This window comes from Lytechinus variegatus, chromosome 5 (assembly GCF_018143015.1).
Source record: "Lytechinus variegatus isolate NC3 chromosome 5, Lvar_3.0, whole genome shotgun sequence".
In the NCBI taxonomy this organism is placed as follows: domain Eukaryota; kingdom Metazoa; phylum Echinodermata; class Echinoidea; order Temnopleuroida; family Toxopneustidae; genus Lytechinus; species Lytechinus variegatus.
The window spans coordinates 26967728-26983884 of NC_054744.1; the positions used below are offsets into that span (position 1 = coordinate 26967728).

A 16157-nucleotide genomic window follows, 5' to 3' on the forward strand; every position below is an offset into this window, starting at 1 on the left:
TGTATTTTAAACTGCAGGGCGCCTTTGTAAAGCAGTTTTAAGAACTGAACAGGCCTACCCTGCAGTATAAAATAAATAAAACAAAATAAATAAATAAATAAATAAATATATACACACATTTTATTTTACCCTTAAAGGTTATTGATTTTTTTTTTAATTTTGTTGTTGCTAGCTCTTTGAATTCTACTATATATAGAAAAAAAAGGTGATACATGTACCACAATTTGAGACTGTACTATACCTATAGCAGTAATCGATAGGGTCCACCCCAAGCCTCCTACCCCTACACGGTGTGGACGTTGTACGAACGAACCACTGATCTCTCCCCTACCTGGATGGGAACAATAACGCTGATTGGCCTATTCCGTGTTGAAGCACCGGAAGTTGGTACCTCCGCACGCCGAGTTCCCCCAAAAAGCCAAAATCGGAGTAGAGTCTGGTACATGGCAATAGTGTCAATTCTTAATTATACTTACCAAATCAACTCTTATAACAGCACTTTTCAATGTGAATTTATGCCTGATACAAAGTTTAAGATGTCGTCCTGTGCCACGTATAATTGCACTTATTGTGACGACCGTGGAAACAGAGAAAATGGGATTACTTTTCACAGATAAGACAAGCTGGTGAACTGCATAGTTGTAGACTTTATGTAGTCCCATGTGCTCAAATACATGTGTGGTAATTCTAAATTACCAGAGCAAGTTTCCAAAACTTTAAAACTCCGGGGGGGGGGGGGGGTTATCGATTGTTGTGATTTCTCTGGAAGCGTGATGAATTCAAACCAAGATTCAAATGAATATTCAGTTTATTAATATTCACAAATGTCCAAGAACTCTTTTTTTTAAGTACGTAAAAAAGACATTAAGCTACAGAGACGGATTAACAGACTTCAGAAATTTCACAGAACTTATTTTGAGATGCTGAATGTCTTCAAAGAAAAAATGTCTCGGTGGAGCAAAAAAAAGGGGGGGGGTTATCAAACAGGAATTTAGGGGGTGACGCAATAAAAATAATCTGACAAGCAAAAAAAGGTTATCAACCCAAAATTTAGGAAGGGATGCAAAACAAAAGAAATAATCTGACAAGCATCAAAAAAGGGTTATCAACCAGAATTTCAGGGCGGACCACAACGATTTTAGGGGGGTCCACCTGAATTTAGGGGGGATGCAGGAAAAAAAATGACAAGCAAAAAGAACAAAAAAAAAGTTGTCAACATAAATTTTGGGGGGTCTGTCCCCCACCTAAAATTTAGGGGTACAGGACCCCCCCCCCCGCTTCCGCTGCCTTCAGTGTATATGAAAAACTGGGTAGAGGATAATTGAAGAGGGTCGATCGATGTGACAGAAGGAAAGAGAGACGGAGGGAAGGTCAAGTCTACCTCAGAAAAATGTTGATTAGAATCAATAGAGAAAAATCAGACAAGCACAATGCTGAAAATTTCATTAAAATCTGATGTAAAATAAAAAGTTATGACATTTCAAAGTTTCAAAGTTTCGCTTATCAAAGAAAATAGTGATATATGAACGAGCCAGTTACATCCAAATGAGAGAGTCAATGATTTTACTCACTATTTCTTTTGTTTTATAGTTTGAATTATACAATATTTCAATTTTTACGAATTTGACGTTTAGGACCTCCTTGCCGGAAGCACAAAATGTTAAAATAATGGAATACCAACCGAGATGTGCATTATAACTGTTTTGTGAAATGAAGCGAAACTTTAAACTGCCATAACTTTCATATTACATCCGATTTTGATGAAATTTTCATGGTTATGCTTGTTGAATTTTTTTCTTTTTATTCATATCAAGTTTTTGTTGGGTGGACTTGTTCTTTAAAGGGCGAGTCCACCTCATGAAAATGATTATTTGAATAGAGAGAAAAACACACAATAATGCTCAAAATTTAATCAAAATCAGAAATAAAATATGAAAGTTACATTTTCAACGTTTGAAAACGATGAATTTTTCGGTGTTACACTTGTTTGATTTTTTTTTTTTGGGGGGTGGGGTAGATTTAAATTAAAGGGGGGTTCAAGCCCAGTGTTATAAGCCTTCATAACCTAGAAAATCCTCGCCATATCGATCCTAAGATGGTTATTTGGAAAACCTCCAAAATACCCCTAGACAAATCCGAAGGATTTCATCCATTCTTCCGTAGGTGAGAAAAACACCAACCCCTTCAAAATTATGTTTCCGAATTGTATACTGGGAAAGTACCATGGTTTCAAGAAAATTGCGAATTCTGGCACCTTAAATATATGAAGTTTTGTATAAAAAGCAATGAGTGCTTCAGTGTGCAGACAGCTAGCGTATCGCTCACAATGCATAAGCTAATGGAGCGATCGCGTTCCTTTTGGGGGAACTGGTATGGCGGACAATAGAACTCGCCGGCTTCAAACAAAGGACCCTCCCCGCATATCCAGTTAGGGGAGAGATCAGTGGAACGAACCCCTATATGAGATTTTGCTCCCGGACCCCGGGGAGGGGGCACTTCCATTGACGAGTGTATAAATAGGCCTGATCCATGCGCGGCCATGGGGTTTCGAAAAGCATCCGCTAAACACGTATTTTGCAATAGTGAAAATGCACCCCATACCCTTCACAAGTATTGGAATTAAACAAAACTCGAGTTGGCAAGTATTCCCTGAAATGAACAAGTACAGCGATATATTTCATTGTTATATGTCAGTCGGTATACGTCGTCGGCCGAACACCATTTGGTTTAGTATACGGCCCCGTCCGGCTTCCACACCTCGCGCAAATCGGACTCTAAACACGTGAGGCAAAAAGGACATCCTATAAAATTTTGTTATATCATCCCCACAAATTTGACCATAAACACGTATTCCTTGTTTTTTGGTCGCGCATGGTATCCACTCGTCAATGTAAGCCCCCCCCCCGGGGGGAGGGGTCCCGGACTAAATCTCAACTCAAGTAAACTTGCATGATTTCCTGGCAAGGGGGATCGAGGGGGCACCCCCGCCCCCCCCCCCCCGCCGATACGATTTGAAAATTTCAGTGACCCGTTTAATCCTATTAACCCCCAACATTTTAAGGCTATTACCCCTCTCCCAAACGTGCGGGGCTTTAACGCTTTAATAATGATCTACTTTCCACATTTTAAGACCGCCGATGATGGATTTTAAAGGGACTTTGTTCTCGAAATGCTTGACTGCTACTTGGAGTTGAAAGCAGCTAAGCCGCTGCATTCGTAGAAGAATAACGCATTATCGATACATTTTCAATCACTTAAAAACGCCCGTTCGAACAAGGAAGAGTTTATTTTAGCTATCGGTTTCAATGTAATATTTTAAACAATCATTTCACCTCAAATTTTCTTTAATTTAATATTTTGATATTGTGATTTAAAAAAATATAATTTTAGGTAGTATTTGGATAAGAAGTTTCTTCATTTGTATTTTTCAGCAGGAAATCCAAAGAAAATGAATTTTGATTCCCCTCCAGACAAATAGAATATTCCAAATCTAGTTTACAAACATTACAATATGGCGACGCGTCCCTAGTTCCCGGAAAATGAGCCGAGCGTTAGGTTTGTAATATTTTCTACTTTTTATTGACTCTAATCTTATGAATTTGTATCGATCATTGTCTAAATTAATTCTTCTCCGAATTGCTCAGTTTACTGCTTGTCTTAATGAAGTTTGTCAATGTTGTATTCTTGTACTGGCTGTGTTTAGTCTAGATTTAGTTGTAGTTGTAGGCCTACTGCAGTCTACACGACTACGGTAGGTGTACCACCGTACGCGTACGTCTACGGTACGCAGTCTACGCCAGTACCGGTACCGTACGGTACAAGTTAGGCATAGCAGCGGCGGGGGCGCGGGGCCCGCATCCGGCTCGATCATGCCGATGCTCGTATCTGCTGAACCAAGGAGCTGGAAGCTTCTTGGCTGAACCCCGGCCCCCCGAGGGGGGGGGGCACTTACATTGTCATTGACGATTGGATACCATGCGCGACCAAAAAACACGTAAAAGGATGTCCTTTCACGTTACGTACGTAACGTTAATAATAAATAAGGGTGTCAAAAATACACAAATAAGGAAAAAAGGTTATCTATTTCGCTAGGAAAATTACGTGTTTACTTTAGGGTCTAATTTGCGAGGATGATAAAACAAACTTAAAATGTTTTTAACTTTTTATAAAGGAGGTCCTTTTTGCCTGAACACTTCGTGTTTAGATTAGAGTCCGATTTGCGCAAGGTGAGGTGGGGTCGCCGTACTAAAGTCTAAACCAAATAAGGTAAAGCCGACGACCGAAGGACCCGTAACAAAACATTCCTGTACTTGTTTAGGGGTTCATATCGGAATATTTGCCAAGAGTATCGTTTTGTTTCCAATGCTGGGTTTCACATGCCAATACTTGTTAAGGGGTGCACTTTCAGAATATGGAAATTACGTGTTTAGGGGGCTGAACTTAGAAGTTATAACCCACCCGCTCGCCGCTCATCATGGTCACTATTTCTGCTTAGTCATCCCCAAAAAATTGTTGTATTGTCTATTGGCATAACCTGCCCTACACTAAAAATATCCCAGATTGACGTGACCCTGGCCTAACTAGTTTTTTAGCAGCATAGTATAAGACAGTCATTCATGCCAGTCAATGTCTGTCAGCATAGACCTTATCGCAAATAGCGTTTGTCGCGTGAGGGCGTCTGGCATCACAGAGGATCACGGGATGCGAAAGGGGGCAAACACGGAATCAGCTTTCGGGAAGCCATATCACTTTTGTGTAGTGTCACTCAAATTCCAGGGTTTTTTAAAAGTCTGATTTCTTCATATTCAAATTATTTTGGATACTTGAATGTGGATTTATAGAACAATCTTTGTATCATGATTGCCCAGTGAGAGTATGAATTCAATATTCACCGTATTTTGGAAGTTTTCTGGGGCTAAACTTGAGAGAAGATTTTGTGGGAAAAGTGAGACGGTGATTGCAGGTCAATGCCGCTCGACTTTAGAAAAGAGCAAGTCGGCGATCCGAATTAGATATCATATTTTTCCATTAAAGAATAGGCCTATTCATGAGATCCATAATGTAGACCATATATATATATTATCTCCATATAGATTTAGCTAGTTTTTGTTATTTTGGGGGAAATATATAGTCCTTTTTTGCAACCCAGGCTATTTTGAGTTTGATCATACAAGCTCTGTTAAGGGGGGGGGGTTGAGACAAATATAAAGATTAAATAAATCCCTGAATTCAAAACATTTTATGATCCCGTATAGGACCTATCCTTCCAACCTCTGTAATTTTATTTTGTCTGAAACTTAGCAGATGATGGATATTTAATTTATATAAATGATATATATTCCATTCTTTTTATCAACAAATCTTATTTCAACATTTACATCTTCAATCATCTTCATCACATTCAGTCACTTCTCTCACAGATCACCTTTCTCATTTCTTTCTTCTTTTTTTTAAACTTATTTTTCTCTCAACCTACTTTCATCTATTCTGAATAAAATCATGATTGAGATCATAATTAAGAAACAAGTATTCTCGACTATCGATTGATATTACAAAAATATATAACTAGAATAAAGTAATCAAATCTACTGCAGAGTTTGTTTTATTGATCATCATTTTATTATTGCTTGGAATTCCGGGACCAGTTTCCCACTGCCTCGCCGACGTATACTGTCCCTGGGCCGAGAGTGCCCGCTGTCCGTGCATACATTACAAGCACACTTTGCGCAGTCACAGCTGCACAGCTCAAAATATGCACAGACAGTGTGCGAAAATGAAACAAAATTGCACTTGTTTTCATAAAGTCCGTGGTAATTCTTGCAGCTATTGACAGCACATCTATCTCTGCCACCCATGATTAAGAAGAATAATGATGTTAGACTCTGGAACAAATATGACAAGGCGTTTACTGGAAGTTAGCAAAATGTTGGCTGGGGGCGTCGATCGTATTTTGATACACTATGGAAATTGTACACTTTATTGTCGGCTGCTTGCAGTCGCATGGTCGCATCCGGACAATAGCGGCGCTATTGCCCTCTTGGCGATCCCATGATACTTTGCGTGAATCTATTTGCGATAAGGTCTATCAATGCGTCATGCCGTTATCCACTCACACTAGTACGAGGTTAATATTGTATACTGACCTGGTACACTGGACTGCGTTTGACCCTGGATTTTGAAGTAGTCGGCAAACACTTTTTTGCAAATAATGCCTGGAACGAAACCAGCAGTACAAGCTTTAACGAACGTCAATAATACGGTATACAATGAAAAGTTTAGGTGCCTAGTCTTTCCCATATCGTGTCTTTGATATGAATATAAATTGCGCACCCTCTTTTGGCCAAAAATTGATATTATTGCTGATCAATTTTTATCTCTGTGAAATCTTCACTGAAGATCAAGAAAAAATACATATTTTTTTAAAGAAACTTCAAGGAGAAGTCACCAAATGATCGAAATGGTTCGGTAAGTGTCATAGCAGATCCCAAATTATGTGTTATGTTTTATTTGGGTGAAAGCCCATTAATATTTGCATGTGTCGTGTTTGTCACGTGCATATATGAATGAAATTCCTTCGCACGCGAGATGAAAGGAACCCATGGGTGGTCGGTATCTTGACTGTGGATTACTGTGGACAGCTGGCAGACGTCTGTTTCAAGGATTTTTTTTAACATTTCAATCTTTTTTATTTCTACTTGTACTCAGTCACAGATGGCTCGCAAGCCTGTCGCCGCCATACAATGCAAAATTCCCCGATGGGGCTTATCGATTTTTGTCTTTATTTCATAGAAATAGATCTAGATTTTTCTACAAAAAGAACTGGACCAAAATAAAGATTTTGATTCTGTTTTGACCTGAAATGCACCAAAACAGGAATAAAGTAAGTGCAGAGGCAGTATCATTGTCTTTGACCTTGGGGTAAAAGATTTCAGAATTTTCTAACAGGAGGGAAGCATTTTGTGCAAGTTTAAAGAAAATCAAAGAGGGTTGAACCTTGAAGAGTAATCCCTTTCAGCAGCTTCAAAGCTATCTAGGGATCCCGGTTGAGTGACAAGTTTTCTGGAAATTGTTTGATTTGAACTTTTGAAGTGGATAGACCCATGGTTTCAATTTTCTCCCTGATTGATCAGCCCATAGATTACACAATTTCTTTCCTAGATAAAAGGAATCGCTTGGAAATTTGGGCAGGCCAAGGCAGGATTCAATAACATAAGTGCATAAGATTATATTTATGCCAAATGTTCCTCTTTTTTTATAGTTGGATTGGAGGAGATTTTTAGACACATGGGCCCAAATTCACAAAGGTGGTTTTGAAAACTATGAGTCCATGGTTTATGCAGATTTCCTGTATAAATTACACTCAATTTATTGCGTATCTGGCGCATGTATAAAAAATGGCCAATATTGATGCATGCTTTTGTCACAGTGCGCCAAATTGACACCTGTTACCATGGTTAGATATGCTATTTTATTCATGACTCCACTGTTTTTATTCATGCGTCCACACTGAGACAAAAGCGCGCATCAACATTGGAATTTTTTATACACGCGTCAGATACGCGCTAAATCAAGCGTAATTCATACAGGAAATATGCATACATGTAAACCATGGACTCAACTGTGTGTTTTCAAAACCACCTTTGTGAAATTGGGCCATGTGGTCTTGAAATCATTCAGATTAATTGTTTCTAGATCTAGACTGACAGTTTTTTACGTTTTATTTTCTCCAGATTTTGCAACAGGGATGTTTGATTATCATGGCACACAGATGAAAGTATAGAAAGTAAAGGTCTGAAACGCCTATATAGGAAGAGACAATGGATATGAGAGTTCGGGATCCAGGGATAATTACCTCATCACCAGTGAATTATGAGGTAGAGTCAAGTGTTGGGTTTGGTTCCAATGCTAATTTGGATACAAGTTTTGAGCTGATGTCTGTCAGTCAATTACGGGATCAACTTAGGGTAAGTGATGAAATCAAATACATGTTTTTCTTTTTTCTCCTTATCCTTTCTTTTTTTTTTTTCATTTTGTTCTTCTCTTTCTTATCTTTTCTCTCCTCCCATTCTCTTTGATCATTGTTCTCCTTAATCCCTCAATGTGTTGAATGTGGGGGTAATTGTACTGATTGTTGATCATTTTGTTTGAAAAATACATGATTTTCCAAGTCATGTGTGCTCTTCTCAGATTGAAACTCCCCAAATTCAAACCAAATAACAATAACATACTAAAGGATGTCAACACTTAGCCCTTGTCAGTTATGACCCCGGCGCTAATGCAGTTTCGCACCGGCTGGTTACCAGCATACCTCATCACCAATTATTGTTCCCAAATGTCATGACAAGTCTCTCAGTCACATTTCGATGTCAATATATCCACCACTTTTCAAAATATCGTGATCGGGAATGGCTGTATTTCGGCTTCGATCTCAACGTCGTTGATCGACACGGCGTAGACATCGCTTCGCGGATCGCTTGGATTCACCGTGCACCGTAATGTTGATATGAACTGAAGTTAGCAACCAAATCATGCGAAAATGTGGCGAACAAACTGCCAGCATGCCGCATGCGAATCTATGTTCGCATGATTTGGTTGCTAACTTCAGTTCATATCAACATTACGGTGCACGGTGAATCCAAGCGATCCGCGAAGCGATGTCGATCAACGATGTTGAGATCGAAGACGAAATACAGCCATTCCCGATCACAATATTTTGAAAAGTGGTGGATATATTGACATCGAAATGTGACTGAGAGACTTGTCATGACATTTGGTAACAAGTATTGGTGATTAGGTGTGCTGGTAATCGGCCGGTGCGAAACTGCATTAGCACCGTGACCCCCCCCCCCCCCCAGTCCTATATTGGACTTCACCTTGGGCTTGATGTCACCTTTGGCCCTGTACATATGAGGGACTTAATCACAAGTTTACATAACAAACAAAGGACATGTACAAGATTAATCAGCAACACCGTTTGCTCAAACTTTAATGCACATTTTTGGACTTCAGTATAAAGCCTCCATAGCAAACTGTATGATATGATACAATATGATCATAATTTTTTGTTATATCAATTTTTTTACTTTTCAAATATTGAAAACTGCTTAAAGGATAGTTTGAATATAATCATCTTTCTTTAAATAGTTGTAAATGAAGAATTTCCCTAATTCTTAGTTAGGTGTAGAAGCTGATTTACACTGGAACTGATCATGAGATTCAACATTGCTACTAGACGTTGCAAGATGACTTCGGTTTTATGAATCCAAAAGTGCAGACAGTTGCTCGTTTTAAAAGACTTAGAAGTATTGTCTGTATCCAAATCATCCACCAGATCAGAAATTTGGGGAGTATGATCTGCAATAAAAATTTAAAGACTTGTATCTTTCAAATTCAATATTTCATTCTTGGAGAACTATGAAGCACATGGAAGAGTTTTTTTTTAAATTGGTGGACTTTTGCACTATATCATTTTATTGCTATAGCTCATCCAGCCTGAAATAATCACTATAAGCATAGCAGTTTATGGTAAAGTTGATTACAATTAATTGCACGTAATGATGAATTATATCATTTATTAACTAAAAATGAGCCCTGCAATCACATATTAAGTTTGTGTTGATAGATTCCACCCTATTTATTATTTATTTATTCACGTCCATTAAAATACATTGAGCATACAAAAAACATCAAAAATACATTAAAAAAAACAAGGAAACAAAGACACATAGCAAGATGCAAGAAAGATTTTAGAAAAGGGCTAAGATTGTATGAGGATAATTACAGTACATTTATAAAAAATGAACATGAAATTGGAAACTGCAAAAGAACAAAGCAAATGTTCTGTCGAGGCAGTCCCTATGGACAGTAAAATATAAAATTCAAGACTTTTACTGATAAAATAAACATATAATAATTAGGAAATATGATGGGATAAATTAAATTAAGATGTCTGTGATGTGTTAGCAGGTTTGTTGTGTGAAAGTGACTAATCAATATAAGTTGGTTCATTTAATTTTCAATCACAGAGAGAACAAGGTAAAAGAAGAGAGAAGGAAGCAGAGATAGACGTTTTGAAAAGAACGACTGGCTCAAGTCTTTATGGAGGGAGCTCCACCCCTAAATCTTCCTCGCCTATCCATAGTAGAACCTATAGGGATCATGTACCAAGTAATAGCCAAGACTCAGACTCGGGAATAAGGTAAAATATTTTTTTTTCCTGTTATTTTTGTCTCACCTGCGAAGCAAAGTGAGACTATAGGCGCCGCTTTTCCGACGGCGACGGCGGCGGCGGCGTCAACTTCAAATCTTAACCTGAGGTTAAGTTTTTGAAATGACGTCATAACTTAGAAAGTATATGGACCTAGTTAATAAAACTTGGCCATAAGATTAATCAAGTATTACTAAACATCCTATCAGAGTTTCATGTCACATGACTAAGGTCAAAGGTCATTTAGGGTCAATGAACTTAGACCATGTTGGAGGAATCAACATCGAAATCTTAACCTGAGGTTAAGTTTTTGAAATGTCATCATAACTTAGAAAATATATGGACCTAGTTCATGAAACTTGGACATAAGGTTAATCAAGTATCACTGAACATCCTGCGTGAGTTTCACGTCACATGACCAAGGTCAAAGGTCATTTAGGGTCAATGAACTTTTGCCGAATTGGGGATATCTGTTGAATTCCCATCATAACTTTGAAAGTTTATGGATCTGATTCATGAAACTTGGACATAATAGTAATCAAGCATCACTGAAAATTTTGTGCAAGTTTCAGGTCTCATGATTAAGGTCAAAGGTCATTTAGGGTCAATGAACTTTGGCCGAATCGGGGTATTTGTTGAATTACCATCATAACTTTGAAAGTTTATTGGTCTAGTTCATTAAACTTGGACATTAGAGTAATCAAGTATCACTGAACATCCTGTGCGCGTTTCAGGTCACATGACCAAGGTCAAAGGTCAATGAACTTTGGCCGAATTGGGTGTATCTGTTGAATTACCATCATAACTTTGAAAGTTTATGGATCTGATTCATGAAACTTGTACATAAGAGTAATCAAGTATCACTGAACATCCTGTTCGAGTTTCAGGTCACATGATCAAGGTCAAAGGTCATGTAAGGTCAATGAACTTTGGCCATGTTGGGGTTTTTTGTTGGGGTTTTTTGTTGAATAACCATCATATCTCTGTAAGTTTATTGGTCTAGTTCATAAAAAGTGGACATAAGAGTAACCATGTATCACTGAACATCTTGTGCGAGTTAGAGTAGTATTCAAAGTCAGCCCTGCTGCTATATTGAACCGCATGATGCAGGTGAGACGGCCAGAGGCATTCCACTTTTTTTTTTTTACATTGGTACACATGTAAAAATATAATGAATAACATGAATTCATGTATAGAAATAAAAACTAAATTAATAACTGATTTCCACTCTTTCCCCTGAAAGAGAAAGAATTTATTATGTCACATGAAAATAACTTGCCTGGCTCCAATCTATGAAAACATGGGATGCAATGTCTTGTTTTTCTTTTTTTATGCATTGTATGTACACTACGTATCCTGTCCAATTATCAAAGCATGGGCAGTGCTAACTTTTTTGTGAATAATTTCAGTATACTTCTGGATGTTTCAACCTGTCCATGATTTTAATTCATATTTGTGACATTCACCCACAGTGGAAAAACATTATATTCTATGACAATTTTGTTTCTAGTACCCACTTCACACCCCCCCCCCCACAAAGTTGTTTTCATAGTCTTCAGAAAAGAAGTAAAGACTTTTTACAGCTAACAATTTTTTTTTGTAAACTTTTGTTATTAGTTAAATGTATAAATGAATGAATTTTTTGCTTCTTTCTAGCCATGGTGGGTCAAGGAAATCCCCCTACCACCATTTGACCCCGCCCCATCAATCAAGCTCGCTCCCCCAAGTCTCCAGTCACACTGCCTATGGAAGCCACTCATCTGCTGCACCTACCATGCCCCGCACCGTCCGGTCGTCCCCCTATCTTTCCTCAGGCTATGATGGCATAGGAGGAGGAGGGGTGTTGCCAGGGGGTAGTACCAGCACAAGTGGGGCGGAGTTCTGGAATACGTCCCCGTCGTCGATGAAAAACATGAAAGATGCTATGTACGAGAGTGAGCAGAGGAGACTGGCGTTGGTTGAGAAACTGAGAGAAGCTCATGACACATTGCAGGTTTGATTTGATTTTCTTTCTCTTTCTTTTCTCTCTCTCTCACTCTCCTCCATCACAAACATATTCACATTATACATAGCATATTTATTGAATTCCTTCATTGTCATGATAAGATATGTGCTAATATATAAACGAAATTGTTAGCGATATTTAGAGTGACATAAATTTACAACTGTATCATCTTTACAATGGCATATCAGAAACTTGATCTCAAATTGATTGACAATTCTCCAGCTCTCTCTCCTTGTTTTTCTTCCCTGTCTTGTATCATTATCATTATTATTTCCATAGAACAAGACAAACATCTATTTGAAATATGTAATCATTCTTAGGAAATGGGGTGTGGGCATGATACCTGAAGAGTGAAAATAATTGAATCACCATTATACACCTTTAAAATACTCAGACTTTACATTTCATATTTTCATTTGACAGAATCAGACAGAGAAATTGTGTAACAGTGAAGGATTGCTGAACGATACTCATCATACGTTATCAAGTCTATCGGCTACAAATGAGGTAAGACCCGCTATACCAGTTCGATTTTCATATCCACCTCTTGGGTTTAGAATGTTTTAAAGGGGAAGTTCACTTTGACAATAAGTTGGTTTTTATAAAAGCAGAATAATTATGGGAAAAATGTTGGTGAAGGTTTGATGAAATTCAGAATTTCAAAGTTTGACATCCTAGATGAGTAGGTCCTCCATATGTTGTTTGATATAAATTCGCCAAAATATATTTTCTCTAAAATTTTATAGTGATCTTATTTGGGACGTGGATATATCATCAGACACATCATTTCATACTCCCTTCAATAAGAAAAATATATATATTCATTATTTTCCATAACAAAATAGAAATTTATGGAATTATTAGTATAATGATATATTGGGGAGCTGCTCCCATATGATGTCACAAATTCAAATTTTCACATCTGAAGATTCATAACTCTCTTTTTCTGTATTGTATTTTCATGCAAGTGCTTAGAATCGAGCCCCAACCTTGTGATTCATAGTCTGGAGGAATATTCAGAAGACAACAATTTTACAATGGTGCTATGCTTTTTTTTTAATCTTAGGCCCTTCAGAAGAGATTAGTAGAAGTCCAGAAAGAGAGAGACGGGTCTGTGACAGACAAGATGGATGCCTTGAGACAACAAGGTCTTCTTCAACAAAGGTTTGTATTTTCTGTTCTGTTATTATCTCATTCTAATACATGTAGTGAGAAAAATACATGTACGCCCTTCTTGCAATAAATGGACAATAACCTATATACCTAGTTCAGCTGTCGCGATTTTTGCCATGATTCGAACAGCATACTTATTCATGAAGTATTTGTAGTGATCTTATTATCAGCTCAGTCGTGGGAGTCATATTGATATTAGAAAAAATGTTAATGGTTCAAAACTTTGCAATCAGTTACAAAATGCCAATGGTGGGTTTCACAAAGGATCTCACAGCTGTGGGAACGAGGTATTACACATGCTTGGATTTGGAAAGAAGCAAACAATCAAATTGGGTAGGTTAACTAGTAAGTACCAGAGAAAATGAGTTACCTGACATAGACGTATGCATATTTTTATTCTTTCTATTTACTTATTTTTTCCCTCCTATTTTAGGAGAAGCGTTGTAGAAAACAACAGAAGATGCATGGTTTTATTTGTCTATTATAAGACCTTCCACTCTCGTCGAGATTTTGTTCAACTCCTTTCTTGCATATTTTGAACAGATCCTGAGTGAGGATAGATCACAGAATTCATTCATGTGCTGACATATTATACCCATTAGCCATTTCCCAAGCCCTTTACTCATTATCCAATGAATATTCCTGTTATAATACCCATTATCCATTGTCAATTTCCTTACCCATTACCAATTAACCCATTGCTTATCACCTTTACCAATTACCCATTAAGAGATGTCTTATTACCTGTTATCAAATACTAGTACCCAGTTTCTGATATCCATCATTTACAGTGTTAGATTTTTCTTCTAGATTTTGAAAGCCAACTTAAAGATAATTGTTCTGTTCCTTTGCAGGGTGGTTGATCTGGAGCAAGAACTAAAAAGCCTACGGGCTTCTAACTCTGCTCTCCAGGCCGAGACCCGGAAACGGGACGTCCTGGTAGATCAGACGTCTCGAGCCATGAGTCTCTTGGATGAAGAAAACAAGACATTTCAGCAGGTGGGTCCTGCAATGAATCTTCAGTCACATAGACCAGTGCTGCGTCTCAGTCACGCCAATGAAACCAACTCCACACCAACCGATTGTATATCTTTGAAAATATCTTTTTTTTTTCTCAGTCTGGAGATGGTTTCTTCAGGGAGGCTGCGACATAACTTCTCCACGTTCCAGGAGAGTCTTAGTGAATAATTCTTAACTGTATCTTGGTCTTAAAGAAAATATTGATATTTGTACGTCTTATGGTCTTATTGTACATCATTGTAGAGCTGTATTGTATGAAAATAGTGTGCCGTGGATATGAAAATTGATATTCATTTCTTGTTCCCATCTGTAGACAAAGGACACTATGTTGAAGGAAGCCCTTGCCCTGAAAGAATCCATCATGATAGCTAAGGCCAAGAACGAGAAATTGGAATCCGAAGTGAGAGAATTAGAAAAACTCAATGAGGTAAGCAAGAATCCTGAGAATCGTCAAATTAAAGTTATCATTATTTGTGACTCTGCCACTAGAGTCAAATGTTATACCAAACCAGCTCAACTACCAATGAAAGCCAAGGATTCTATGGTTGGCATCAGTGATGCTAAATACGTCATCAATGGCATTTTTTTTCGGCAACAAGTCCTTCGAGTGTTTTGTGAAGCTTTTGTATGTTTATTTTTTTTCTGGATTGTGAATACATGGTCTAAAACCACTTGGTCTAAGTTCAAGATATTCTGTCTACAATTGTGTTCAAACGTTATGATCCATGTTCTAATTTTGTCTACCTTTTTGTATTTACCAGAAAGTTAGATAATGATTTTGGTGTATTATCACTTATAATGCCACAAATGATGATAAAATACTTTAAAGAACACTGCCTTTCTATCAATATTAAAAACTATAAAACTATGAAATAGAAAACCTGTTGCACCTGTATGCATTTTTAAGTAGAATGTAAAGTTGAAAGATAACGTTTCATAATGTTCATATTCCTTTTTTTTTAAATCTTGTGTCTTTTTGGTTGGCAGAGCCGTGAGATGCTTGCAGCGCGAAACACAGAGCTTAACGCCTACCTGATGGATGAGAGACGGCAGGTAGCTGAGCTCATGCATCAGGTTGATCTACTTAAAGGAGATTTCATGAGAGCCAGTGAGGTCAGTCTCAATCTTCACATACTCTTTGTCATATTCTAGTGGTTTGGTCATGTTTGAGGGTCTAAAACCTTTTGGTCTACTTTTTTTCTAGATGGGCTTTTCAAAGATGAAGATGTAAGATTTCAAAGTTCACTAACTCCGTACCACAGTCAAGTGGTTTATTGATGTTATGTCAAGGTGATAGCACTGTAGCGAATGGCAAATTTGTGGATGTAAGCAAATTTGTTTTGTGATGAACTGTATATGTAAGGTAAATACTAATTGATATTTATGATAATCTTTAGCTCATCCAGCCCGAAGGGCTAAATGAGCTTATTAAGTGACTTTTTCATTGTGCTAATTTGCTTTTTTTAGGAGAGAGATGTTTTCCAGAGTAGAGCCATAGACCTGGAGGATAAATGCTCGGATCTGAACGCTCGGTGTGTCAGTTCGTCGGCCTCCAAGGAAAGACTGATGCAAGAGAAATTAGACCTCCAGCAATCACTCAATCAAACCATGCATGAGAAAGAAGATCTCATTAAGGTAAAGAAAGTGAATACTTAGATTTCAGTGAAAAGCACTGACGTGGTGCTCCATAAAATATTTCCCTGGTCATGAGATTGCATAGTGGTTGGAAAATTTTACAAAGTGATCGGAAAA

The 16157-nt window shown here is 37.7% G+C and overlaps 1 protein-coding gene across 4 annotated transcripts in view; it reads left to right on the plus strand.

Annotated features, from left to right (window-relative positions):
- The first annotated feature begins 3458 nt into the window (after positions 1-3458).
- LOC121415850 (myosin-11-like) overlaps positions 3459-16157 on the plus strand; it is a 47158-nt gene continuing 34459 nt past the window's right edge. For 3 of the 4 annotated variants that reach the window (XM_041609217.1, XM_041609218.1, XM_041609219.1), the window contains exons 1-7: positions 11899-12200; positions 12636-12719; positions 13279-13376; positions 14240-14384; positions 14719-14832; positions 15393-15518; positions 15873-16040. In XM_041609217.1, the coding sequence (XP_041465151.1) occupies positions 11982-12200; positions 12636-12719; positions 13279-13376; positions 14240-14384; positions 14719-14832; positions 15393-15518; positions 15873-16040 (954 nt within the window). In that variant the 5' untranslated portion in view covers positions 11899-11981. Of the gene's footprint in view, positions 3556-7730; positions 7965-10025; positions 10199-11863; positions 12201-12635; positions 12720-13278; positions 13377-14239; positions 14385-14718; positions 14833-15392; positions 15519-15872; positions 16041-16157 lie in introns of those variants that run through there. The other variant, XM_041609215.1, reaches the window with a different exon arrangement.